The 27,338-nt window shown below is 45.1% G+C and overlaps 1 protein-coding gene across 5 annotated transcripts in view; it reads right to left on the bottom strand.

Moving 5' to 3' along the window:
• EPS8 (EGFR pathway substrate 8, signaling adaptor) overlaps nt 1-27,338 on the bottom strand; it is a 145,415-nt gene that overhangs the window by 37,743 nt on the left and 80,334 nt on the right. For 3 of the 5 annotated variants that reach the window (XM_077935248.1, XM_028746067.2, XM_028746068.2), the window contains exons 3-9: nt 21,759-21,832; nt 15,312-15,379; nt 11,968-12,129; nt 11,557-11,706; nt 7,243-7,325; nt 5,678-5,814; nt 4,363-4,436 (exon numbers count right to left, since the gene is read on the bottom strand). In XM_077935248.1, coding sequence (XP_077791374.1) covers nt 4,363-4,436; nt 5,678-5,814; nt 7,243-7,325; nt 11,557-11,706; nt 11,968-12,129; nt 15,312-15,379; nt 21,759-21,832 — 748 coding nt within the window. Of the gene's footprint in view, nt 1-4,362; nt 4,437-5,677; nt 5,815-7,242; nt 7,326-11,556; nt 11,707-11,967; nt 12,130-15,311; nt 15,380-17,888; nt 17,943-21,758; nt 21,833-27,338 lie in introns of all 5 variants that reach the window. The other 2 variants (XM_077935246.1, XM_077935247.1) reach the window with 1 other exon arrangement.

Below are 27,338 nucleotides of genomic sequence, written 5' to 3' on the forward strand. Positions count from 1 at the left end.
GAGAGTAAAGAGTCTCAAGCTCTACTGACTGAGCTAATAACCCAGTGCAGCCAAAGACTTTTCTGATGCATGTACTTCACAGGTATTTAGACTGCTTTCTCCAGGGTCAGGCTTTGTGCAGGACCTGAAAGCAGGACTCAAGCCTCAAGCCTGCTCTATAAACACCCACCCTCTGCTTGTGAGGCAGTATAGTATAATGGTTAGAGAAGGGGTAGTCCATGGAGAGCCCTCCAGATGTTGAATGACAACTCCCATCCAACCCTGATTATTGGCCGTGGTGGCTGAGGGTGAAGGTGGCTGCTGTTCGACAGTGGAATTTGCTGCCAAGGAGTGTGGTGGAGTCTCCTTCTTTGGAGGTCTTTAAGCAGAGGCTTGACAGCCATATGTCAGGAGTGCTCTGATGGTGTTTCCTGCTTGGCAGGGGTTGGACTCGATGGCCCTTGTGGTCTCTTCCAACTCTATGATTCTATGAAGGGAGTTGGATTCGAGAAACCATCTGGAAGGCTTTGCTACCCCTGAGTGAGAGTGTCAGGCAAGACTGTGGAGACCCAGGTTCAAATCCCTGCTCAGCCCTTTAGCTCAGTGGGTGTCCCTAAGCTAGGACAGCAGTGAAGATAACACATGGGAAGGGGGGGCAAATGAAAATATAACCACACACACCACCCTGGACGATTAGGACAAATGCCCCTGCCTGCCTCCATATTTAGAAGCAGCCCCGGGGGGTGGGGGGCAATGCCTCTCTGCTTCCTCTTCCTTAGTCTCAGTTGCACTTCTGCAGAATTCAGCAGAGAGAAATTAACAATAATTAGTTGGTTCCACAAGTCATTGCCTCTGGTTATGCCTGCCATAGGTTCTCCCTTCTGTGGGCCTCCCCTGTTTTCTGCCCTGCCAGTTCCAAGGGGGCCAACCACCACTGATGCCACCATGAATGTACTAAGTGATAAAAAAGAGAGTATCTGGGCTGTATTCTGGGAAGTCCTGTAGTTCTCTGCAGACCTTGACTCTGCACTGACAGCAAACTAGCTTTTCCATGACTACCAGTCTTGCTTTGCAATGCGCAGTTGCAAAACTGGTGTACGTCCCAAGGCACAGTCTCAGTTCATGAGACGGCCGCCAACTTGGATGGCTTTAAAAGCAGGTAAGACAAATTCAAGAAAGCCATGATGGTCATATTCCACCTCCACTGCCAGAAACAAATGGTGGCGATGTTCCAGAAGGCCTGTAAACGGCATCTTGACCCGTCAATATAACTCCGGGATCAATTGTTAGTCGTGGCAAGAATCAGCCCACATACTTAATATACTTGCTTTAATATACAGTGGTACCTCTGGTTGCAAACGAGATCCATTCCGGAGCCCCGTTCGCAACATGAGCAGAACGCAACCCGCGTCTGCGTGTGTCGCGATTCGCCGCTTCTGCGCATGACGTCATTTTGAGCGTCTGTGAAGGCACGAGCGGCAAAACCTGGAAGTTCTGATACTTCCGGGTCACCGCGGGACGTATCCTGAAAGAACGTAACCTGAACTGAATGTAACAAGAGGTATGACTGTATGCCAATTGGCTTACTCTGATGCTATGTTTATCTGTGGGCTTGCAACACTTAGCTAGTTGAGTAGAGACTTTTCACACTGACTGCCTATCAGCTACCTCCTTATCTAGGAGATGGAAGAGAGTTGGGAAGGGGCTTCCAAGCTAGGGGTGAGCTAATTGGGCTAATGAAGCCAGATGAGATAGCTTGTCTTTGTATAACTACAAAATGTATACACAATTTTCAGCCCGGACACTAAGATCTAGCTCTGAGGTCCTTCTGGTGGCTCCCTCGCTGCAAGAAACGAGGTTACAGGTAGGGCTGCCGTACGTTCAGAATTTCCTGGACATATCTGGGATCCACCTGTTGGAATCAGGGTGGAATTTCCTGAAATCAGTATAAATGTCTGGGCATATGGCAACAAATACGCTCAACAACTTTTGTGTCTGGATTTCCACTTTTTGAAATATGGCAACCCTATTACAGGGAACCAGGCAGAATGCCAAGGAAATAAACGACTATCTGGCTTTCTGAAGGCAGCCCTGTATAGGCAAGTTTTTAATGTTTGATGTCTTACTGTGTTTTAATTTGTTGGAAGATGCCCAGGGTGGCTGGGGACAACCCAGTCAGATGAGTGGCATATAAATAATAAATTGTTGTTATTGCCTAAATGCTTTCCCTGGTGTGGACAAGTCGTGATGACTGCTTGTTGCTTTGACCCCAAGTCTGTAAAGGCAGCGGGGCTCTGAAGGCTGTGAGATCACACCTTTCTTTAATAAAGCACTAGAACTGGCCATTCTGATATTTTTAGCATCTTCCTTTGGCATCCCTGCATCAAACCACCCTCGCAGGCCCTCCCTTGGGCCTGCAGATCAAGAAAGTCGGTGTGCCTCTGAAGACCAGCTGCTGGCGAACCCAGGTGGGCAGAGTGCTTCCCACAGACTTTTAGCTGACCACTGTGAGGACAGGATGGGCCTGATCCAGCAAGGCTTATGTTTGCTTTGCACAAACTGTGTGTGCAACACAGAGCAGTTCTGTGCAGCACAGGAGAGCCCAAGAGCAGGTGCTCCAAACTTCTTAAAAGTTTATTTATTTGGTTTGTATACTGATTGTCATCTGAAAAATCTCAGGGTGGTTCATGGACTTGTGGCATCCAGAGCTGGAAAGCAGGCCCTGATGTTAGTTCCCAGGCAGCCTTCGTCAATGCTGGGGTCCCAGATGTCCTTGAACCACAACTCACATCAGCCCTGACAACTGGGCTAGGGAAGATGGTGGCTGTAGTCCAACAACAGCTGGGGATCCCAAGGTTGGTCTAAGGCAGCAGTTCTCAACCTGTGTGTCCCCAGATGTTGTTGGACTACAACTCCCATCATCTCTGAGCTCTGGCCTTGCTAGCTAGGGGCGATGGGAGTTGTAGTTCAATAACATCTGGGGACCCACAGGTTGAGAAAGCCTGGTCTAAGGCCTATGTGTATCTTGCCCTTGCTACCCAGTATCTCTGGAATATTCTCTTCATGCCCTTTGTCACACGCTTCCTGGCCTCTGCTGAAAGTCCAAACCAGTCATTTTCTAGATCTGAAAGAGTGAAAGACAAATGCCTCGTGGTTGCTAGGCAACCAGCTCCAAGGTACTGCTCCTTCACCCTTTAGGCAGCAAGATGCTCTTGTAAACATGCAAAAATTAAAATGTGAAAGGGAGACTCGTATCCTCAAACACGCGCTGGGCTTGTGGCAGGAAGCGCCAGCCCATCAGGACTCTGTGGTGCACACCCACTTCAGGGGTATGGATAGGAGCTTTCCCCTCATACTTTGTGTGCCTACTTTTGAAAATATGGCTAAGAGAAACGAAGCAAAAATGAAACGCTGTCTGGGTCTCTCCATCCTCAAGATCACGTGGAAGGGCAACCCATCTCCCACTGCTGGCCAGGGCTCTGTTGGAATGAAAAGGGATGGGGAATGACTGCAGGCCTGAAGGTGGCAGAGAGAAAGCATAGAAAGATCTCTGTGCTGGTTGACTTGACCATGCAGGTATGCCATCTCCCTCAGAAGGACAATGACGTCACTCGAAAGGCTGAGAACCTTCAAAGGGCTCGTTCTGAGCAAGGAAGGGAAGAAAGGTTAGCTGCACAGCTGCCACTGGGCGTCACTTGGTGGGTGCCGAAACCCATGAAAGGGCCTTCTCGACAGCGGCATGCATTCATGGAATGACCTCCCTGCGGACGAGGAATTTTAAAAAAATACGCAGGCATCTGATGGCCGGAAGATGCTATTTGTGGCAATCTTGAAATTACCATCTGCATGTGACGGCTGAAATGTTTCCAGATGTTTCAAATTTTTTAAAAATGGATGCATTCATACATATTTTATTTATTAAAATTTATTCATAAATTTTAAATTTATATTAGATTGATTTTATAAAATATATGAATACAATATATTTATAAATATTTAAAATAACTGTTTAGTGTCAAACAAATAAATATTGTTTTGCTGTTTTTGTTGTGTGCTGCCCTGGGCTCTTTTGAGAGAATGGTTGAGGTAGAAATTGAATAACTAGCCAGGAATGGTAAAAATGAAAAGGAGAAAGCGGGTTGCTATTCAACTCCATTTACAACTAAGATTTGAGGCAGGAACTCAAAGTGGGTTGGATCCTTTGGAAATGTAGCATAATGAAGCGGCTCTTGGGGAATCTAGAAGCAAAGAGGCCTTGCACCTATTAACTGTCTTCCCAGCTCACAAAGTAGCTAACATCCAACATCTCACCAGATTTGGACAACATGGTGAGAACACACACACACACACACACACACACACACACACACTTCTTTCACTTACAACATCTCTGTCGATCTTGGCTGCCATCATTTCTGACGTTTCTTCATGCTCGTGGTACTGTCTAGATTTCTCAACTAAGGAAAGAAACATACCAATTGATCCACTCAGCTTGGACAGGAACCTAGAGTGTTTTCAAAGTCCAATGACTTGCAACCCACAATATGCAGCCCACAATACCTGAAACAGAAGGGCTATTTCTTAGTCCATCACAAACAATGTGTGCCACATGTTGTGAAATGAGTCATGATAGGAAAGGAAGGCTGCATTCACAGCAAACTTTTAAAACATTATGATACCACATCATGGCTTCCCCTCAAGAACTCCGGAAACGGTAGTTTGCTAATGGTGAGGAGAGTTGTTAGGAGATCCCTATTCTCCTCACAGGGCTACAGATTCCAGGCTTCCCTGTCAAGAGGAAATGATTGTCAAACCATTATAGGGATTGTAGCTCTTGAGAGAAATAAGGATTTCTGAACAACTCTTGGCACTCTTAACATGCAGCTCTCAGAATACTTTGGGGGAAGCCATGACTGTCTAACTATATGACTTTTAGAAGACATCTGAAGGCAGTCCTGTGTATGGAAGCTCTTAATGTTTGATGATTTGTTGTGTTTTTTTATTTTGCTGGAAGCCACTCAGAGTGCCTGGGGCAACCCAGTTAGATGGGAGGCATATAAATATAACAACAACAACAACAACAACAACAACAACAACAATTACTACTCCTACTCCTACTCCTACTCCTACTCAAGCAGCATCATAGTGCTTTAAATGTCTGGTGTGGATGTTGCCTAAGAGAAGCAACCAGTAGTGACTTGGATCATCTGTGAGATTGTTCCTGCTTTGGACAACGAACTGTGGTTGTTGAAATATTAGGAGCCAACTGAGTGGCTGGATAAGATTTTCAGAGATTGGGACTTCACTGCTAATTAGATTAGCTAATTGCCCTTCTCCATGGCAAGAAAAATCACAGCAAAGCAACTGTATGCATTTTTACACAGAAATCAATGTTCAACAGAGCTTCTTCCCTGGTACATGTGCACTGTAGGCTAAAATCCCGCCCCCTCAAAAAATTAAAGAACCCAAAATAAATAATACAAAGCAGAATTTAGCTCTTCTTGATAAGTCATCCAAACTAATGTGGCGGTTTCGTGTGTGGAGTTCAGACAGCCTCGCCTATACCCTGAGAGGAGGTTTGTCACAGGCAAGGTCAACAGGCCACATACAGCCCAAGGCCATGCAACCGACAGGCTTGGCACAGAACGTTGCCAGTCTCTGCCTTGCAAGGTTATCTCACGGTTTCCGCAACACTCACAGTCTCCTTGTTCAGCTGCCCAAGCGGACCAGGCTGCTACCCGGCTTCTGACGTCCACCTGAGTGACAGTACCTGGAGGGACGGGAGCTGGTGCTCTCGGAGGCGGAGGAATGGCACTGTCAACTTTGGAAAGCATCCTAGGTGGGAGACATAGCAAATCAAAAGCGAAATGCTGAGAAAATGAAATCTTTTTCCTCCAATGGTTTATTAGAATAGCAGGGAGAGAGAGAGAACCCTTGTACTCTGAACTCTCAGAGGCATGCCATCTCTGGCTCTCCCTAGGAAGCAGCACAAAGCAACATCAATAAATTATACATCTGAATCTAAGGAGGAGCCTTTCAATAAGGCTGAATATCGTGCATATCAAAACCAAAGTAATATCCTCGTCTTTGTACAGCAGCGGCTAGTCTAAAAGCAAAATAACACAATGCTAAAATAAACGTATGTGTTTTTGAGCAAGAGCTGACACACTTTTCCAGAGAACTTAAGATAATTTGTCAGCATCTATAAAAGAGATTTCATTAATAGGTGGGGAAAGTGCCCCCCTTCCCAATTAGCAGGCAGGGTGTGATGTTTTTTTCAAAGGAGCTATTGTGGGAAGAGACTAAGTGCCCATGAGGAAGTGAGCCATCCCCAAAAACCCAGGGAATGCTCAAGGTTGCAAACATTTCTACACGTGTGAGTCCCGCAACAAAACACTACTACTTAATCGTACACATTTCTGTTCCTGAGTACCATAATCTGTAAGAAGCAAAAGCAGGGCACTGCTGAACAGGTAAGACAAAGTAAGTGAAAGCGTTTAGCTCTTTTTATTAAAGAATTTAATAATTTTTAGTACAGAGTACTACACTGTGCCTGTTGCTTTTGTCCATGGAGTTTTCTTGGCAGGGATACTGGAGTGGCTTGCCGGTTCCTCCTCTAGGTGGATCACGTTTGGTCAAAACTCTCCACTATGACCTGTCCGTCTTGGGTGGCCCTGCACGGCATAGTTCATAGCTTCTCTGAGCTATTCAAGCCCCTTTGCCACGGCAAGGCAGTGATCCATGAAGGATCTGAGGGAGGCAGTGGAAGACAGGAGTGCCTGGCGTGCTCTGGTCCATGGGGTCACGACTAAATGACTAAACAACAACAACTACACTGTGGGCCATAACCAAGACAGATATCTGTGCACACAACAGAACTTTTTCTTCCTCACTTATCCCTTGTAGCCTTACACCCCTTCCAACCTCATAATCAGCTCTGGTGGGCTGAAGAACCCTGTGGGGCAGATTTCTAGGGCTCAGAAGGGAGAAGAGGAAATAAAAATCCCTGCTGTAGCAGTGGAACAACCCATGTGGAGCACATAATAGCCCCACATATATTTATTTGTGCAGAGTTCCTGTCTACCTCCTTTCAGGAAGTTTGCCTTGGACTAAGCCCCAAGGGTGTTGCAAGCATGCCAACAAGTTCCCCCCGTTCTCTTGTTTTTGCTGCCTTTTGACCCCACTTCTATCAGTGCTCCGCACCTCAGTTCACTGTTAGGAGGAATATAGGATACGATTTGCAAATCAAAACATACGCTTTACCTGAGTGTTTCGAGTCTCCTCTTTGGCTTCCCCCCTTTGCTGTCACTGATTGCACTTTCAATGTCTTCATGGATCAAGTTTGCCTGGGCAGAAGCAGTTCAACAGGTGAAAACAGAAAATTCAATACGGAATAGCATAAGATCTTAAAAGCAGGGCTGTGTTAAGGAGATGCTGAGCAAAGCAAAATTCTGCCCAGAGAGCAACCCAAATTCAGCAGCAAGATAAGAAGAATGGTTATTTTATTAAATCTGCATACTATACCCACAGGTCTCAGGGCAGATGCATAGATCACACAAATTAAGCACATCTAGAATGTGGTTTGCACCATTTATCCAAGTTCTGCTAGTCCCTGTAAGAAGCAAGGGGTTATGGGGAATGCTGAAGCCTCATCCCAGGATCACTGCCAAGTTTGATTCAGCCATCACTTTGGGGTGTTGGAAATTCACAGGAAAAACACACTGTAAGTAGAGAACCCTCTATCCGGGATGGGGACCTTTTGAGTCCATCAACATCTGGAGAGACATAACTCTCCATCAGCTCCACCTAGCATAGCCAATGGTCGATGATGAGACATTCCAGGCTGTTGGAAGTCTCATGGAAGACAGGAGACGGATGTGACGTTACTGGTTTCTTGTTCCTTTGTTTTATTCAGTTGCTCTCTGCTCTCACAGAGAGAGGATGTATTACTTTTCTGTCTGTGTAGCTAAAAAACAAAGCATAGCAATGTAGCCATAAATCTCATCACTTCTGCTGCTTTGATACTCTGCTGACTGGGATGTGCCTGGAGCCTTATCAGAGGCTCAGGTCATCAATCACGTTGGAGGTGATTCCAGAGGACTCGACCGGAGGAAGATGAGCTTTATCAGCTCGGTCGTAACGGAAATTCCAACAAGATTCCCCATCCCTACCTTAAGCCAAACAGGCTCTACCACATCCCTGAAGGGTGTTGTCAGGATGTACAAGCCCTGGTAGATCTAACTGAGGACATATCTAGTACATAATCCTGCTTCCCTCTGTGGCAGAGCAAATACCTCCAGCGAATGATATTTCTGAGTCTGTCCTGATTATATTGCCATTCGACTTCACTTTACTCAGAGGCTGTGGTTCCTGCATTACAAAGGACTGACTACATGGGTTCCCTTCCAAATCTACCATTCTTGGGTTTTTTGTGTTTCTCCTCCCTCTCATATTGGTCTCTTCAGCCACAGCAGGCGCTCTAACTCTCCAGCCATTCCAACTTCACCTCCAAAGGTGCTCTCCTCCATTGTCTCCTGAGATAGACGGGTGCCAACCTCATTACAGAGCTCGATTGCACCTATGAGATACAGATTGCTGTTTGCAGCTTAAATCTGCTCACATGCCAACCACCTCAGGAAAGCCGTAATAGGTGGGAGTCAATAATCTTTAGGGATATTGGCTGGCAACAAGCCAGACTCTGCTTCGAGGTTATTGGCACACCAGCAAAAAATAAAAATTAAAAAAAAATTAAAAAGGGTATTCGGCACACAGCAAATCTTCCACTTCCAAGTAAATACAGAACAGCTGCTCTTTAAAAACCGTACAAGGGTAAAGTTGCCAATATTAGTCAGTGCTCTTTGCACTTCTCTTTGCAAGCCAAAACTATCACATTCTCATCCAGTCAGGCAGGAGTGTCACGGTCTTAAAAGTCACTTTTAGCTCAGGGCTGATCAGTCTCTGCTGCCCTGTCAAAGCAAGACTCTGAAAGAAGGCTCTGATCGTTGTCTCCCTGATTTCCTCGTAACAGGCTCTGGCAGTCGTTTTCGAAGTACATCAGCCAGCCAACTCAGGAATTCTTGGGCATTAATTCACTGCAGAGGTACTGACTGAGCCTGTCACATTGTCTGATGTGAACTGTTCATGAGTAGGGCTGGGCCATGTATCGTCCAAAACTAGTTTGAAGTCCGCATCGTGATGTCGGTTTCGGAAATTGTGACCTGCCAATATATCGCGGATCATGGTGCGCGTGCTATGCAAAAACCACAAATCACCGTGAAGCCAGCCAATGCCTCTACATAGCTCCATCCTTATTTCAGACATCATGAGATATCAGTACATCATGAAGTTTATCTGGTGATATATTGCAATGTTGAAAACCAGGTATTGCCTGGAGGGCATTGTTGCTGTTCATTTTTTGGATCTTTATTTTGGATCTAACGATTTATGTGGAAATTGTACACTTTGGTTGTACACCTTTTGTTGTTTTGTTTCTTGTCTATAACCACAGAGAGGGCATTTGATATAACCAGAAAGGCTATTGTTGAGTTCGCAAGGAAGCTAAGGGGCAGGAAACAAATTTAAACGGCTACAATTACTGCTTTGGTGGATAGTTTGGAAGTTGCCTGCTTACACTCACGATTACGATCTCCTAAAACACTGCAGCTCTGACATATTCTTGGAGCCCACTTCCATTGTCCTGGGAAAACAGATTCTGCTAGGCAGCCACATGGGCCAACCAGACATCGTCCTGTTACTATCACTGGAACAGTTCCAAAAGCATCAGACCTTCAAGAGGCCATACTTTGCGATATATAGAAAGAGGATATAAAGAGCAGGGACTGGAAAGGCAAATGAAGTTCCTGTGAATATGCTCCAGAACTAGCCATACTCAGAGTAGACCTACTGAAATTGATGGGAGATGACCGATTTAGGAGTAATTCATCAGGTCCTGCTCATGGGCTTCTGACAGGCACCTGGTTGGCCACTACAAGACCAAGATGGTGGACTTGATGGGTTATTAGTATGATCTAATGAGCTCTTCTTACTTTCTTAATTTCACTGAGTCTCCTGTGAGTAGAATTTAGCTGGATACAACACTAAGGCTTAAAAGAAAGGAGTTATATATTTTAATCTGTCTAGTACAGGGAATGACCCAAATTTAATGAATGTTGACAGCTGTGGAAATCTTCTGCGAATATCCAACCACTCAAGACGTACACTGGGGAATGTTTGACAGTCACCATCTGTTCCACAGTTTTGGGGTGTTCACCAGTAAATGCTGACAAACACACTTCAGTGGCTGCCAACATTCCTTTGAGTTTGGGGACACTTGGATCAAGTTTGTTCACGAGAAATTAAAAAATAAGATAGAAATCCAGCTACGGACAAAGGCTGCAGAACAAGCATTCCATCCCCAACAAGACATCTCCCTTCAGTATTTTGCAAAAGCATCTTATTCAGGAGAAAACAGAATGTCACCTCCAATATATGTCCAGTTGATTCAGTGTGGCAGAGTAAACTATCCAAGCAATTTACATGGATACCCTGAGGGCCAAGCAGGTGAAAACATTACTGCGGCAGGAAAATGAGCTCTGCCTGCAGGTGGACTGAGCGGCTTAGCTAAAGGTCACTTCACACTTTGGCCCTGTATGGACTCAATCTCAGTCTGAAAAACCATGGTTTGTAGCATAGCTAAGAAATCTGGTGCCTTCCAGGTGTTGCTGGACTACAAATCTCATCGCCCCTGACCACTGGCCATGCTGCTTGGGGCTGATGAGAGCTGTGGCCCAACATTTGGAGGGCAATGGAGGTTGATGTCTGTTGGAAACAGAATGTTGTCCTAGATGGGCCTTAGTTAAATAATAAATTAGGTAACCAATGTACTACTTTACACCACCTTTCAGAGCAAAACAACAACAACCACCCTTCTCGAGGCAGTTCAAAAATCAAATCAGAAAACCCAAGTCACAAGATTAAAAGTATTTCACTTTGCATTGGCAATAAACAGCTGTACTTGTGGGCTTCCCATAGGTATCCGGTTGGCCACTGTGAGAACAGGATGTTGGACTAGATGGCCTTGGGGTCTGATCCAGCAGGACTGATCCAGCAGGATCCAACCCGCGGCTCAGGGGCCAATTGCAGCCTTCCCAAAGACCTCTCCCCAGACTCGTTGCATGAAAAAGAACCTGAACTTATGACATCTGGGTTTGAGGACTGGATAAAATATTGGTTTATAGAGAGTAGAATTGTTAGGTGTGATCTTGGAGTGGATGCTCTGAGTAATTTTCTATATATAGCTGACAGATGAAGAATCAGAAGTTCTCTTTTTTCCTTTCCTTTCCTTTTTCTCGCCACCCCTCCTTTTGGTTTCTGTCTCTATTTAGATTGGTTTCTTTTATCTGTGTTACAAAGACACTGGATATCTGATATTAACCTTTGTAGATTTTCTTTCGAACCTTAATAAAATCTATTGAGCAAAGAAAGAACGAAAGAGCAGAGGAAAGGTGGATGTGGATAAGCCCTAAGCAAAGCAAAGTTAAAAGGCCAAGCGCCCTCGGTTTCTGTCTTTTGCCTTACCTTAACTTCATCGCACTGGAAAAGGTGGAGATCTGCTTTGCTTTGGGCTGGCTCTTTGCAAACTAAGGCAAGGATGGAGTCGTAGCTGCAGGAGCTCATCACAGCATGGCAGTGTTGGATTGTGCTGAGGGGAAAATTCTCCAGCTCATTCTGCAAAGGAAGATTTGATGGCAAATCTTCAAATTATTACTCAAAGCCGCTGAATCAAAGAACTCAATTGCGTGGAAGCCCAAGAAGCTCCGTGACTTACGAACTATTGCTCACACAGAGAGGACCATAAAGCAGTTATTAAAAAATGATACAAAACCCTGAAAAAGAAAGCGGTTTCCCCCTAGCCCCAAGACAATTTCTCTCTTCCCCAGCAACTTTGAAAATACGAAGGCACAATGCTTAAAAGGCTTTTCACGGTACCTTTGATTCCAAGTCCACCAGGCTGACAGCTTTGTCATCCACTTGGAGAATCATATCTTGCGTCCACACTTTGCCTTTGGCATCCAGCAGCTTCAGTTTCCTTATGCCATCATCCACCGTGATCATGGCCTCTTTCCGATCCAAGACAAAAGTGGTCAAGTGCTAAGGGAGATGAGGAAAACAGATAAAAAATGGATATGGTTTTAAAGAGGGGCTAGGGGAGGGGTCAATAAACTTTTTCCGCAGGGGGCCGGTCCACTGTCACTAAAACCTTGTGGGAGGCCGGACTATATTTTGGAGGGGGGGAAACCCGCTGGCTCTCCCCTCCCTTCTCCACAGCACCAGACGAGCCCTTACCTGCTTACCTGTGTCTTGCGAGCAGCAGGGGCTGGTGGTGGCAGCAGTGGAGGGACAATGAGCGGCGTGAAAGGGCTGGCTCCAGAGAGGGGCTGCTTAAGATGGCGCTCAGCCAACCACGGCTCAACAAAGCCCAGCCCCCTTCCTCCTCTAGGCAGGGCAGGGAGAAGCCAGGAGGAGGGAGGGAGGAGGCGCCGCTGTGGTGTGTGGGGGAGGGAATGGCACAGCCCGAACCACACAGCGATTCCTGGACCGTCTGCAGGCCATATCCAGAAGGCAATTGGGTCGGATCCAGCTCCCAGGCTTTAGTTTGCCGACCCATGGGCTAGGGGAACATTCAGGGCAGAGGTCTTCTTTTAAAAACCCATTTCACTGACAACCACAATGGTGTTTCTGAAATGGCTTACATGCGCAATTTAAAGCATTTCTTTCTTTTAAACAACAACAATTGCTTCTTGTTTACAATTGCTTCTACTCATCTCTCTGTTACTGAAGATGACTGATGAGTTTAAATGTGCCTGGCTGCAGACACGAGCTTTGGAAAATATTTGTTTTGTGCAACTGCACATGCTATTTCATCTTTATGTCTTTGCATATCCAGTTTGTCACTCCATATGGAGATGCATCTATTGGCTATTGAGTTAGGATATTTATCTCTCGTTCCTAGGTTACCTAGATTGGGGGGGGGGCAGATACACACACAAACAAATAGCGTTTTTGTTTTACTTTAAAAAACAAAAATGTAACCCGCCCTTTGCCCTAAGGGCCCGGGGCAGGTTGCAACAGCAGATACGGAAAACAGGAAAACGTTAGAACAAAATACTGTATCAGTCAGACAATTTCCTAAGATCTGCAATGTAGGTGCCAGCTAAACAGGCAGTGTGGCACAGTGGTTAGGGCACTGCACTAGGACGTGGGAGACCAGGGTTCAAATTCCCACTTGGCCATGATGCTCGGTGGGTAGAGTCAGTGTGGTGTAGTGGTTAAGAGCGGTAGTCTCGTAATCTGGTGAACCGGGTTCGCGTCTCCGCTCCTCCACATGCAGCTGCTGGGTGACCTTGGGCCAGTCACACTTCTCTGAAGTCTCTCAGCCTCACTCACCTCACAGAGTGTTTGTTGTGGGGGAGGAAGGGAAAGGAGAATGTTAGCCGCTTTGAGACTCCTGAAGGGGAGTGAAAGGCGGGATATCAAATCCAAACTCTTCTTCTAAACTTGAGCCATTCACCAACTCTCAGTCCAACCTCCTTCACAGGGTTATTTTGAGGATAATATGGAGAGGGCGAGAACCATCTAAGTCACCTTGAGCTCGTTTGTGTGTGCCTGTTTCTGCCGGGCTTTTTAATACAGTGTCTACATTTAAAAAGCCAAGTGTGGAAAACAAAACAAGTTTGCAGCTAGCATCTGGAGCTGAACAACTTATGCGTATCAACAAACTGTTTAGTAGAACAACTGAAAGCAACCGGTAAATCAGCTTCAATACATGATGAATGACTATAATCCATAGAAGCTGTCTAAAATTAGTAAGCCCTCCTAGAATCAAGGGCTAAGGTGGCCAGGAAAGCCTGCTTTGGGAGGGTATCCTATAGATCAGGAGCCACAGCTGAAAAGGCCCTGGACCTGGTTCCATGCATCTATTTCCCAGACCGTGGAGCCACCCTCAACAGGGCCTCCTCCATTGCCTCTGTCGGAGGGCAGAAGAGGAAAGAGAGGCAGCGTTTCTTCAAATAATCAGGGCACAGGCTTTTCAGAGTTTTAAAGGTCAAAACCTGCTTTTTGGAGTATGCCTGGAAACTCACTAAGGTTTAATTTGAAGTGTGTGGGAAGTAACATTTACAAGGCCCTCATTACTATTTGTGCAGCCACTCAGCCCAAGGTGAGCAAAGAAGAACTTAATTCATTTTCCGCTGCACCTCTGCTTGGCTTTCCACACACTCATGAGCCTCTCCGCTTACTTCCTTGACCAAAGGCGTGCACCAGAGTCCTAGAGTTAAGCTAAGGGGTTAACTCAGAATCATCGACAGGATGGCAGCCTCATTAAAAAGACTCTGAGAATCCTAGCTCTGCGTTCGCACAGAGCACTAAATCAGGGTTTTCCAAAGCCACCCCTGTTCACTTGCTCCAGCTCTTTCTTTCGAAGCTCTTGCAGAGGTCAACATCTGAAGTGCTAAATGCAACAAGGCTTATTTCTGCCTTAAGGAATGTTTTTGAATGGAGCCGCAGGCAGCTTCCAGCCCAACCTACGCCCCATTCATTACAGAAGAACTGCAAGGTTAAAAAACATTACGTTGGATGAAACTGATCAGAAAACACAATGGGTTCTACAAAATGTGACATACTTCAAGCATTAATTTAAACAAAGGGAGTGTGTTTCCTAACTGTGGCATCACCACAGAGAAAGCCTTGCTCACGTCACCATGACCTTAACCACCAACTGAAGAGGCGCCTGGAGCAAGGCTTTATCAGCGGCTTAGAAGGGTGATATGGCTGTTGTGAGCTCTACAAGGGCGAATGGTCCTTAGGTCTTAAGTGTCCAGTTTAAGGTTGTTTCTGCTCACAAATCAATCAATCAACAATTTGATTCTTCTTCCCTTTTCTTACTAGTTTCTCTAAAACAGAAGGGAGGCAGGCTGCAAGTTAGTGAGACAAAAGGAACCAACAGCAATGCTTGTTTAACTTTTCTCCCTCAAGAGTTCAGGTTGGCGCACAGAATTCTTCTCACTTTTTCCGTCCTTGCAGCCGGGTTGTGGTTAATCAGTGCCTTCAACCCTGACCTCCCCTAGTCCAAGTTTGAACAATCCTTCCATTAAACAGCACAGTCTGTATTTATGTTAGGGAGGCATGTAAATGTACACGTAATTTAAGTCTGGCGGTTAATCTTCAGGCTTGTCCAGCATTGCAGCAGCTATTTCCATCAAATCCCGCAAGTGAAAATTAGGTTAATAAATATTGTAAATGAAATAATACAAATAAATCTGTAGAATTCTTACCTCCACGTGGTACTGCGATGTCTCAGATATGCTGCTGGCACTATCACGGGCATAATTCTTCCTTTGCTCTGTTTTTTTTAAAAAATAAGAGAGAGAGAGAGAGAGAGAGAGAGAGAGAGAGAGAGAGAGAGAGATTTACCATCTTCATTTTCACATTCCAGCTTACTCTTTGCACAGGGTATGTTTAAAGTGCCATTTATCCTGAGATTACTAGCCTTCAAATACATCTCCATCTACTTTGCTTACATACAATGTGTTAAACACCAGAAGGTGAAGGAGGAGGGTTGATTCAAAGCACAGCAAGGACTGCAATTCTCTTCAATATAGGAAAGTGAGTAGAAGTCAGAATTCACTGCAAACCCCAAGAGTGGAACAACTATGTGACACTTCTGGGACTCTCTGCTCATATTTTTTAAAGAAACTGGTCAATAGACATGGTTTCAGTCCAAACAATTTTCCAGATCACACAGCATGGAGGTCTGTGAACGCTAATGATAATTACATAAAAACAACTCTGATTTAGGCAATATTGATCAGATTAAATGAATAGAGAGCTAGGGATGAGTTTAAGGAATGGTTACATGGGTGCCAATTATTAATTTTTGATGAGATGGCATCATTATGCACAACTGAGTTCATTTTTTAAATTAAAAAAGCATTATATTGTCTAATGTATTAATGTACCACTTTTCATTATAAAAGATTGTAACACAACACAGAAGAAAAGAGATGAAATATCAAAAACCAGAAAATCCACTCCACTCATTCAACACACTTCCACACACTCAATTCCCACACAAATTACACACACACTCAGCCCACACCTGCTAACACAACCTCCTTCACTCTTGCCAATTACCAATTCTTCTCCACACATACCTGTGCCCTCTCCATTTCTTGCCAAGTGGTGAACATAATTTGCCATGATATCAGAACTGGCAAACCATCGTTGCATTTGCCTTCCATTCCAGAATTGGAAAGCAACCATTTTAGTGGGTGGAGCTAATTTTTCCCTTTCTTCACTGTTGGGATGACTTTCAAATCTCATTCGTTGCAGTGTCATTTCTCACTAGCATACACAATACACACACACACATTTTCCTCTAATACAATGTGTTTGGAGAAGAAGAGCACCCTTCAAAGGATAGCTGCGTTTCGGTTCGCGTATTGGTTCGAGAAGCGTAAATTAGGTGGTTTCTCATTAAAACGCAAACTAACCCCTATTGCAGAAACTAGAGGAGCAGAAGAGATGGAAGATAATTCTGCCCCTCAGAGGGTTGGATCTGAACCAATGGAACTAAGAAATCTTTAATAAAAATATATTTTAAAAAAGAAAATAAGGGAGACTCCAACTAAACGTTAGGAACAACTTTGTGATGGTAAGAACTATTCAACTGCGGAATGGATGGTGTTGGATTCTCTGTCATTAAAGGTAAAGGTAAAGGTACCCCTGCCTGTACGGGCCAGTCTTGCCAGACTCTAGGGTTGTGCGCCCATCTCACTCAAGAGGCTGGGGGCCAGTGCTGTCCGGAGACACTTCCGGGTCACGTGGCCAGCGTGACATTGCTGCTCTGGCAAGCCAGAGCCGCACACGGAAACGCCGTTTACCTTCCCGCTGGATAGCGGCCCCTATTTATCTACTTGCACCCAGAGGTGCTTTCAAACTGCTAGGTTGGCAGGCGCTGGGACCGAACAACGGGAGCGCACCCCGCCGCGGGGATTCGAACCGCCGACCTTTCGATCGGCAAGCCCTAGGCGCTGAGGCTTTTACCGACAGCGCCACCCGTGTCCCGAGTCTCTGAAATTAGAAGTTATTAAACAGGGGTTCAATGGCCATCTGTCAGGGATTCTTTAGCTGTGCTTCCTGCATTGCAGAGGGTTGGACTAGATGATCCTTGGGTTCCCTTCCACCTCTCCAGTTCTGTGATTCTGTGAACACAACCATCATTTTTACAGGTTGAGCAAATGGGGAGCGTGGAGAGAAAAAGAGAGCCAGTGTGGTGTAGTGGTTAAGAGTGGTAGTCTCGTAATCTGGGGAACCGGGTTTGCTTCTCCGCTCCTCCACATGCAGCTGCTGGGTGACCTTGGGCCAGTCACACTTCTTTGGAGTCTCTCAGCCCCACTCACCTCACAGAGTGTTTGTTGTGGGGGAGGAAGGGAGAGGAGATTGTTAGCCACTTTGAGACTCCTTAAAGGGAGTGAAAGGCGGGATATCAAATCCAAACTCCTCTTCTTCTTCTTCTTGTAAATAATTTGACTAAGGAAGGTATTAGTATGGAATGAAAAGGGGGGGAGGGGGAGGCAGTAAAATGCCAACACATCATGCAAGTCACAAAGGGGGGAAAACACTGAGGAACAGGCTCAAAAGCACACTACAGAAATTCCCAATCATCTGCTCCAATGCTAATGAGTTCATTATTCCAAAGAACCGCTGCAAGAATCCTTTGATCGTTTCAAAATGTTGACAATATCTTTTTTTGCTTTTGCAGCATTTCTTTTGAGGGGGAAAAAATTCATTTTTTAAAAAAACATGCGTGAACACACACACAGCAAGCCAACTCTTTTATCATTCGCTACCTTTCTTGGTTTTCTGCTTGGACGAGGATCTGAAGAAATAAAATCCATCTGCCCCTGACAAAATATGGGGATTTAAAAAAAAAGTAGTAAAATCTAGATCAATCCAACACCGATTAATGATTTCCATTCAGGAAGGTGACAGGGCAATAGTGCTCACTGATGGGATTTCACTAAAAAATGGGATGCTGCACAACGCTAAAGGGAGGCGGCGAGGAGAAGAAAAATGCCACCTGACAGAAAGAAATACACACACACAGGAGATTTTTTAAAAGGATCAGTTCACACACTGCACAGAAATGAACCTGTGCACATTATTTAACTTTATTTGTATCCCAGAGGATCTTCTGTTTTCATTTAGAAACAAAATGCATCTGGTGGGGACTGCAAGAAAATGTTGCAGTGTGAGGGGAAGAGGATTTCAGACATTCCATTCGCTCCTCTGTCTCTCCCCCGCCCCACAGTGACAGCGTTCTGTGGCCACTGAGCATGCTCAGTCCACATTTGGTTATAAGGGGGGTTCCCACTTCCAATTTTTCCCCTATCCCTCCCTAAAGTTTTTTTTTTTTACTTCTTTAATATGGCCTAGAACTTCATAAGAGATCACAGCTATTTGCCTCAGCTCCCAGCTTCCTTCCTGAGAAAGTTAGCTCAGGTACCAAGATCTGCCCTTCCACAAGGAAGACAGAAGCAGAGAATTGATTCACCATCTCCACAATCTCCTTTTCCTCTTTTGGCACACTTTGCCTCTCTGCTGTTGGTCTTGTGTCTCTAGCAATGTGATCCTCACATTATTTTTCCTTTCAATTCATTATTTTCTGGCCTTCCTTTTGCCAAAGTGTATGTCCCTTTGTTTCCATGAGGAAGCCAAAACATTATTCTCCCCTATGTGACTTATGTACCAGGGCCAGGTTCGAAGGTATACAAAGCCCTGAACGACTTAGGCCCGGGAGAGATGGCATATCCAAGGTCAATCACTGAAATCGCTCCCGCTGATCATTGTGTATTTTTCTGTGGTGTATTGCATCGCTCTGGGATCTTCAGATGAAGGGCGGGATACAAATTTAATTAACAACAGCAACACCCAGGGGAGCATTATTAGTGGTCCCCCACAGACCAGAGGTTGTACTTGGGCTGAAATCTGTGGAACTCCTCTCCACTAGAATTCAGACAGGATCTGTCACTGCTGAGTTTCAGGTACCTGGTTAAAATAATTTCAGGATGCCTTCGAGTCACAAATGCCTCCCTGACATTTTCATTTTTTATTATGTACTCATTTAAATTTCTGAGATTTCTGTTCAAATTAGGTTTAATTTATGTTTTAGATTTCGTATGTTTTTGTCGTTATAAGCCTTCTTGAGCTCTAGATAAAGTGGGATGTACATTTTAAACATAATCATATAGGCTGCACCACATTTTTATTTTTGAAAAAAGAAGTCTGCTAAATTAGAATATTGCCTGCATTAAGACCCAAGCAGAATTTAATCAGATGTCTGCTTCCACTGTATAGCCTCATACTCAGTTCTCAAATGCGCATAACAGCACATCTTTTCATTTTAAAGAAACCGCTTTCCACATACGCTGCTGCTGTTAATCAGTTCCCCGGAGAACCAACTGTTAAGAGAGAAAATTGGCAGCTTCTCAGGCGGGAAACATACACACAAACACACATTACAAACCCTTCTCGCTCCTTCCCTGTGCACAGAAGCTACAGATGGGGGAATGGTTATGCAGCTGCCTCTGTATCATGCACTGCAATGGCCCTGCTCATGGATCCATGCCTTAAGAAAGTCAACACATGTGCATGATCGGACTTCCATGAAAACGGAACCCAGAGTCAGGACAGCGATCAGATAGCACAAATGTCTGGGTGTGACCAAAAGCTCGTTTGCAGGCTCTCTCACATTAGGGCTGGGTGATACATTGTCCAAAACTGGCTTGAAGTCCATATCGCGATACCTGCTTCATCATTTTTTGACCTGGCACTATATCGCAAATCATGATGTGTGTGCGCCCATGCTATGCAAAAATCACAATGTGGGGAAAATCGTGAGGCCAGCCAATGCCTCTACATAGGTAAAGGTAAAGGGATCCTTGACCATTAGGTCCAGTCGTGGCCGATTCTGGGGTTTATTGGCCGAGGGAGTCGGCGTACAGTCATGTGGCCAGCATGACTAAGCCGCTTCTGGCGAACCAGAGCAGCGCACGGAAACACCATTTACCTTCTCACTGGAGTGGTAGCTATTTAACTACTTGCACTTTGATGTGCTTTCGAACTGCTAGGTTGGCAGGAGCAGGGACAAAGCAACGGGAGCTCACCCCATTGTGGGAATTTGAACCGCTGACCTTCTGATCGGCAAGTTCTAGCGCCTCTACATAGCTCCATCCTAACTTCAGACATTGTGATATACAGTCAAACCTCAGTTCTCAAACGGCTCTCTTTTCTAATGTTTCGGCTCCCGAACGCCGAAAACCCGGAAGTTAACTGCTCAGTTGTATTGAGGCTGTACTGGTATATCTCGATGTTCAGCTGGTGATACAGTCAAACCTCTGTTGTCGAATACAATCCATCCAGAAGCCCATTCGACTTCCGAAACGTTCAACAACTGAAAACTGAAAGCGCAAGCCTCAGAACAATAGGGAAACTCAAAACACATTCGACTTCTGAAAATTGTTCGAAAACCGGAGCAGTTACTTCCAAGTTTTCTGCATTTGGGAGCTGAAATGTTCAAAAATGGAGCCGTCCGAGAACTGAGGTTTGACTGCATATCACAGTGTTGAGAACCAGATATCACCCAGCCCTAGTCCATGTGAGGGCATAAGGGCAGGGCCATCCAAATGCCCATTGTCAAGGCATTGCAAAAATCAAGGCTTTGCTTGGTAATCCTGTAACACCCCATTCTCACAATTCATGGAAGAAGGGGGGCTTCAAGATCATGAGGGAAGGATATTTTTTCACTACTACTACTACTATCATTAATATTAAACACCCACCCTTCACCCTAAGGTCCCAGGCTGAGTTGCATCATTAAAACACAATATTAAAAAGCAGTTTAAAACAAGTACAAAAATAAGGTGGGTCCTTAAAAGATACATCTCCAGCACCTAAACCCAGAGGTGTGCTTTCAGCATTTGCCAGAAGCTGTATAAGGAAGGTGAAAAATGCACATTACAGCTCATGCTCATTACAAAGTGTGTGTGTGTGTGTGTGTGCGTGCGCGCGTGTGTGTGCACGCACGCACGCGCGCACACACACACACACACCACAGCTTAGGAGCTCTCTCTTGGGGGCTGTGAGGGTTACCAGGCGCGCCCCTTAAGAAGCAATGTCTGCAAACACTCATTGGAGAAGTGGGTTGGTGTTGTTCTTTTTTGCCAGGACACATGCACGATCTTCCAAGGATGGCCCCATTCAGCCATCTTGTATGAGATGCCCATGAATCCTCAAGTCTCGTGAATGCAACACCACCCACACAGACTGTGGGACAACCCCAAAACCTGGATTTCTGAAGACTCCTGGGCACAGGGCGTCCCTTGATCTCCTAATGTGTTTCAGCATTCCCGAGCTCCAGATGCACATGAAGGCACAGAGCAAAAGACTAAAGTGAAACCAGAACTGCCCGAATTCATTCTATGGCTGAAGCAAAAGTCTGGATAACTCCTAAGCCCTCTGGAGTCTCCATCACAGGCTTCACCCCCAGGATGACGCTAGCATTTCCACTTTCGAAGCAGATGGGCAGATAACAGCACAGATTGCCTACCAAGCAAAGGAGAGGGGCTTTAAATATTCTCTGCTATAGACACCTTCCACCAAGCTTAATAAGGAATTCATAACGGTGGCCTTATCACATACACAAAGCCAATGAGCCTTACCGTACAAAGCTTTCGCACTCGTCTTCGATGCCTGGTCCCTCTCGCTCTGAGAAAATGTTGGTGATCCATATCCACTGCAAGAAAAGGTGCATCGTTTGTGTGTGGTTTCCTTTGGCAAAAGGTCAACTGACATACCTTATAAAGCTAATATGCATACAGAGATAATGTTTGCGCTGAGCGCAGGAACTTGAAAACTCCTGGCTTCCATATTTCAAGACCATATTGACTGCAGACGTGATTGAAAGGAAACCAGGATGCCTACTGACACTTCAGAAAATAGATTTCTAAGAGGTGGAGATTTATTGCCCTGCACAGCAGTGCTTTCTCTATTCCCCAAGTGGCTAGCTAAAGAAAAATAACTTATGCAACGCAATTATTTTATGTGGAGCTATATGTATAACACCTACAGCCTCCCTGTCATCCATTCAAATCCCCCGCTCTCTGAATCTATATTCTTTCATCCATTGTTTTTATTTAGATACCGCCCTTTCTTCAAAAATCAATGAATGGTTCATCAATAAATGTATAAAATACAAAACAACCAATAAAACTACAAAAAAATGTTAACTTCAAAACAACAACAAGCAAGATAATGCCATCCAGAAATTCCAAAGGTTCAGTAACCCCATTAAACAACAACAACAAAAGGAGGATTTTAAAAGCCCATGTGGTGATTACTTGTTATTTCATACATGCCAGTGTGCATTTGGCTGTGTTTCAGCTGAAGTGGTTGCATCAAGTGATTCTGTGCGGCTATTTTGAAAGCCAGCATGGTGGGGTGTCCTTGTGCAGGGAGGAAATCAATGAAATAAATGCACACCTGTTATAATAAGCACACTGGTATCATTTTGCTGGTCACAGATAACAGAAATGTCTCATACAAATCGTTCTCTGCACAATCACCTGTTTTGCCACTGCTTTGCTTGAGCCACAATGTCACCTGATATTTATATCCTGCTTGTCCTCTAGGGAGCTCAACTTTGCAACCCCCTTATCCTCACAACAACTCTGTGAGGTAGGTTACAAGTTACTGTGACTTTTTATACAGGATCTGATTCTTACTATTAGTGTTTGATACATCATCATCATCATCATCGTTGTTGTTGTTGTTGTTTAATGTATTTTTATTAAAGATTTTCTTAGTTTACAAAAGTATGTGCAATGTCTCTCTCTCTCTCCCCCCCCCCTCCAAGTAACACTTTTTACAGATCAATTTCATTTGTTGAGACATTAGGAAGAAGAAGGGGAAAGGGGTGGGGTGGGGTTGGGTGGCGATGTTTCTATTATACTTAATATATGTGGGGGTTTGTGTCAGCGTCGCCTGTGCAGGTTCTGTGCTATTCACTTGTGTTCCTTTGATGCTGAGAGAGGTTGGGGTTGGCCTAGGGTGTGGCTGTTTGTTTGTGATTGGCTGTGGCAATCCTTGTTTTCATGTGTGAGTGGGGTGGGTGGGTGTTTTGGATCAGGTTAGCCATACTGATTTGTGTGCTGTTGGTGGATTATTGTCATTGTCTTGTTGGGCTGTGTATGTGATACCGGGGTGAAGGCGTCTTCTTCTATTTGTCCCCGTGTTTTATTATTATTATTATGTATGTTGGAAGCTGCCCAGAGTGGCTGGGGCAACCCAACCAGATGGGCGGGGTATTAATAATAATAACAATAATTATTATTTTTATGCTGACAGTGACTAGCCCAAGGTTGACTAGACCATGGCTGAGTGGAGATGTGGTCCTGGTCATTGCCCAGCAATCATAAGAAGAGCCCTGCTAGACCAGGTCAACATCTCAACTAGTCCAGCATCCTGTTCTCACAGTGGCTAATCAGGTATTATGGGGAGCCTGAAGGCAGGACCTGAGCATCAGCACTCTCTCCACCTTCAATTCCCAGCCACTGGTATTCAGAGGCATCCTGCCTCCCCCCAAACAAGGGAGACCACAGCCATCCTGGCTGGCAGCTACTACATCACACTGGCTCTACAGTGGTACCTCGGGTTACAGACGCTTCAGGTTACAGACTCCGCTAACCCGTAAATAGTACCTCGAGTTAAGATAGATAGATAGATAAATTTATTGTCATTGTCCGTATATACACAGTATACACAACAACGAAAATCAAACACCCACCCAAAGACCGGGTTCACATACACATTTGCACGTATCTCCAACACTCTCATCCTATTCAGACATAATCTATAAAAACATAACATAATCCAGAATATAACATAACCTATTAAAGGCATAACATAACCTAAAACCTATCTCATTCCTTCCTACTCCCTGCTTGCTATTTCTTGCAACTGGCCCTGAGATCATTATTTAGTGCAATCAGAGCTCTTGGATAGAAACTATTCAGAAGAACTTTGCTTCAGCATTAGAACAGAAATCGTGCTCCAGCAGCACGGCAGCAGTGGGAGGCCCCATTAGCTAAAGTGGTACCTCAGGTTAAGAACAGTTTCAGGTTAAGAAGGGACCTCCAGAACGAATTAAGTTCTGTATTGCAGAATTACAGTGCCTGCAAAGGACTTTCCCATCTTCAAAATGGTTATAAAGGTGAGCAAGAACTACTGGGAGCAGGAGGAGTGGGGGTGAAGAGAAGAATTTAATCTTGACTACTAAATGAGAAGTGACAAGGGTGTCTGGAGATGACCAGGATCTCAAAAAGCATGTCCAAGGACTTATGTCGGCCTACTGGAATTTGTGACTCTTCTCCTTCGAATGGTCAGGCAAACCGTGCCGCAGACTGCTTTTGACAGTCCCCTGTGTTCCAAAAGCAATTTGCAATATAATGTAGGGGGGAGACCAGCTGCTATCTGATAAACTCAAGCCCACTTAGGACACGCGGAAGTAAAGTCATGCCACTCCTTAGTTTTTGGTTTACATGTAGAAGCAGAATTCAAAATGTCACCTTTGACACAGGGTGCCAGTGTATTGGGTCTAACATATCAATATCTGAAAGCAAGCAAACAAGCACACATACGGAGGCTACAGAATGTTTTGCATGGTGCTATGGATTTCAGGAAATTCACGTTCACAGTTATTTACACTGTCAATTTCCAGCAGCATGCTCCCAGATTTGGAAAGCTTCTCATGGGATTTCCAACCCGTGATCCCAATTTAGTAAAGCCTATGGTTTGCAGTTGGCTAAATACATTTATAAATAGTTCTGATGTTACTTATTCCAGCCAAGGCCAAGTATCATTTATTTGAATAAACGTGCTTGTAAGCAGCTTGCAAGTTTGCCTTATGACTGGACTATCTAAGGCTCTCCCCTTGTATTTGTGTGAGTATTTGTGTGTGCATATTTTGAGAGCACAGCTTGTGTGTGAATCAAATTTTATTGTTTACAGCTAATGCTCATTACAATGTGTGTGCGTGCGTGAAGAATACAGCATGTGCAAATATATATTTGCATGCCCATAACTTTGCTAGAGCGTGTACACAAACAGACATACATCCCAGCTCAAAACCAGAATTGCAACCTAAGATTGCGGAGTCTTTTAAGAGACAACTTTCACCCCTTGCTTTTTCTAAAAAAAACCACATACATAAATTATGCATGGCTTTGGCTTGAGCAAACAACATCTGATCTATTTATAAATCTATTTAGATTACCACAAATCACAGAATCTCCTTCTAGATGAGGGAGGAAATCCCATTAGTAGCTTTCCAAGGGTAGAAAGGTTGCCCCTGGCAATCAACAGCATATAGCACTATCAGCTGCTACCCATTCAGTTGTACATAAACCAATAGGACAGCTGTTTCCAAAGGGAAATTTGTTTTCTGGCCCTAATAGAGATCAGTTAAGTTTAGAAGTCTGAAGAGTGACCTTCGTTAAAGTGAGGCTGGGGCTGGAAGCAGCCATACCTGAGCCTGGGCCTGGAGGGTGTGTCGTCTAACTCAGAGTCCAGTTGCTACAACACAGAGGTAGAAGGTTAGGGCTGAAGGCAGAGAAACTGAAGACCAGCCCGTACCACTCTCCTGATGATGAAGTGAAGGTAGATGCCCAGGATCCTACTAATTATGCTAGTCCTGACCAACTTAGCGGCTTGATGGTAGCAGAATGCATGCACTGGATATGGAAAATCCCAGGTTCAGTCCCCATCAGCTCCATGTAGGACTGGGAATACTCCAGATCTAAAACCCTGGTGAGCCACTATCGGTCAGTGTGGACAATACCGCTGTCAGAAGCGGGGTCAGCAACAAATCACACGTGAAGCTAACTATTAGCAGAAACAAAGTCTGCTCAGGAGTACCAGGCCTGATGAGCATTGAAGCTCGTCTCAGTAGGCCTTGCCCCATGGAGGCTGAAGGTCCTCACAACCTTCTCACAACTGCCTAAATCTCCTCCTCGCCTGGTCCTTCCCAAGCAATCTGAGACTCGGGCGCCCTGCCTGACTTTGCTCCTCCCTCTTCATACCTCTTCTGGTTCTGGAGACTGGGAGGGGAGCTGGTCACAGCAGGAGAGAGAGACACCTGAGCTTCTTCACCAGCCTGACTCATCTCTACTTCTTGGACTCCATCCTCCCCCGTTTCAGCTTCTGCTTCTGGACTTCTCCTCCTCCCAGGCTTCTCCCTCTTCTCCCTCTGTCCACTCATTATTGTTCCACCACCAATTCCTGGGCTCTGATCCTTTGTTCCTTGAGGGTTCCCCAGCTGATACCTCCCACCATTCCTCTGTGTCCAGTCAGTCTATGACAACTGAGGTATATGAACCAAGCAGCTTCCTATATCCCCAAATAATGAGTGCATAGAGCTTCTGTAGAGTCAAAAAATTGGCTCTATCTAACTGGGGTGGGGCGGCTGTGGCCCTACGGATTTCACTGGACTACAACTCCCAGCACCTCTGACCATTGGGGGCTGATGGGAGTCCAACAACATCCAAAAGACTAATAATAATAATGTTGTTGTTTAGTCGTTTAGTCGTGTCTGACTCTTCGTGACCCCATGGACCAGCGCACGCCAGGCACTCCTGTCTTCCACTGCCTCCCGCAGTTTGGTCAAACTCATGCTGGTAGCTTCGAGAACACTGTCCAACCATCTCGTCCTCTGCCGTCCCCTCCTCCTTGTGCCCTCCATCTTTCCCAACATCAGGGTCTTTTCCAGGGAGTCTTCTCTTCTCATGAGGTGGCCAAAGTATTGGAGCCTCAGCTTCAGGATCTGTCCTTCCAGTGAGCACTCAGGGCTGATTTCCTTCAGAATGGAAAGGTTTGATATTCTTGCAGTCCATGGGACTCTCAAGAGTCTCCTCCAGCACCATAATTCAAAAGCATCAATTCTTCAGTGATCAGCCTTCTTTATGGTCCAGCTCTTACTTCCATACATCACTACTGAGAAAACCATAGCTTTAACTATACGGGCCTTTGTTGGCAAGCTGATGTCTCAATAATTTATACCCCACCCATCTGGCTGGGTTTCCCCAGCCACCAACGATTCCTCATCCTTGATCTATAATGTCCCCTGTTATCGACTCCCCACTTCAACAGCTATCCTAACCACCAGTCTTTGCCCTCTCAGAGTCTTTAACTGCCTCTCCACAAAGACTCTTCACGACAGGACCTCTGTGAAGTAGGAGAAGCAACCC

This window comes from Podarcis muralis, chromosome 10, assembly GCF_964188315.1.
Source record: "Podarcis muralis chromosome 10, rPodMur119.hap1.1, whole genome shotgun sequence".
Classification (NCBI taxonomy): Eukaryota; Metazoa; Chordata; class Lepidosauria; order Squamata; family Lacertidae; genus Podarcis; species Podarcis muralis.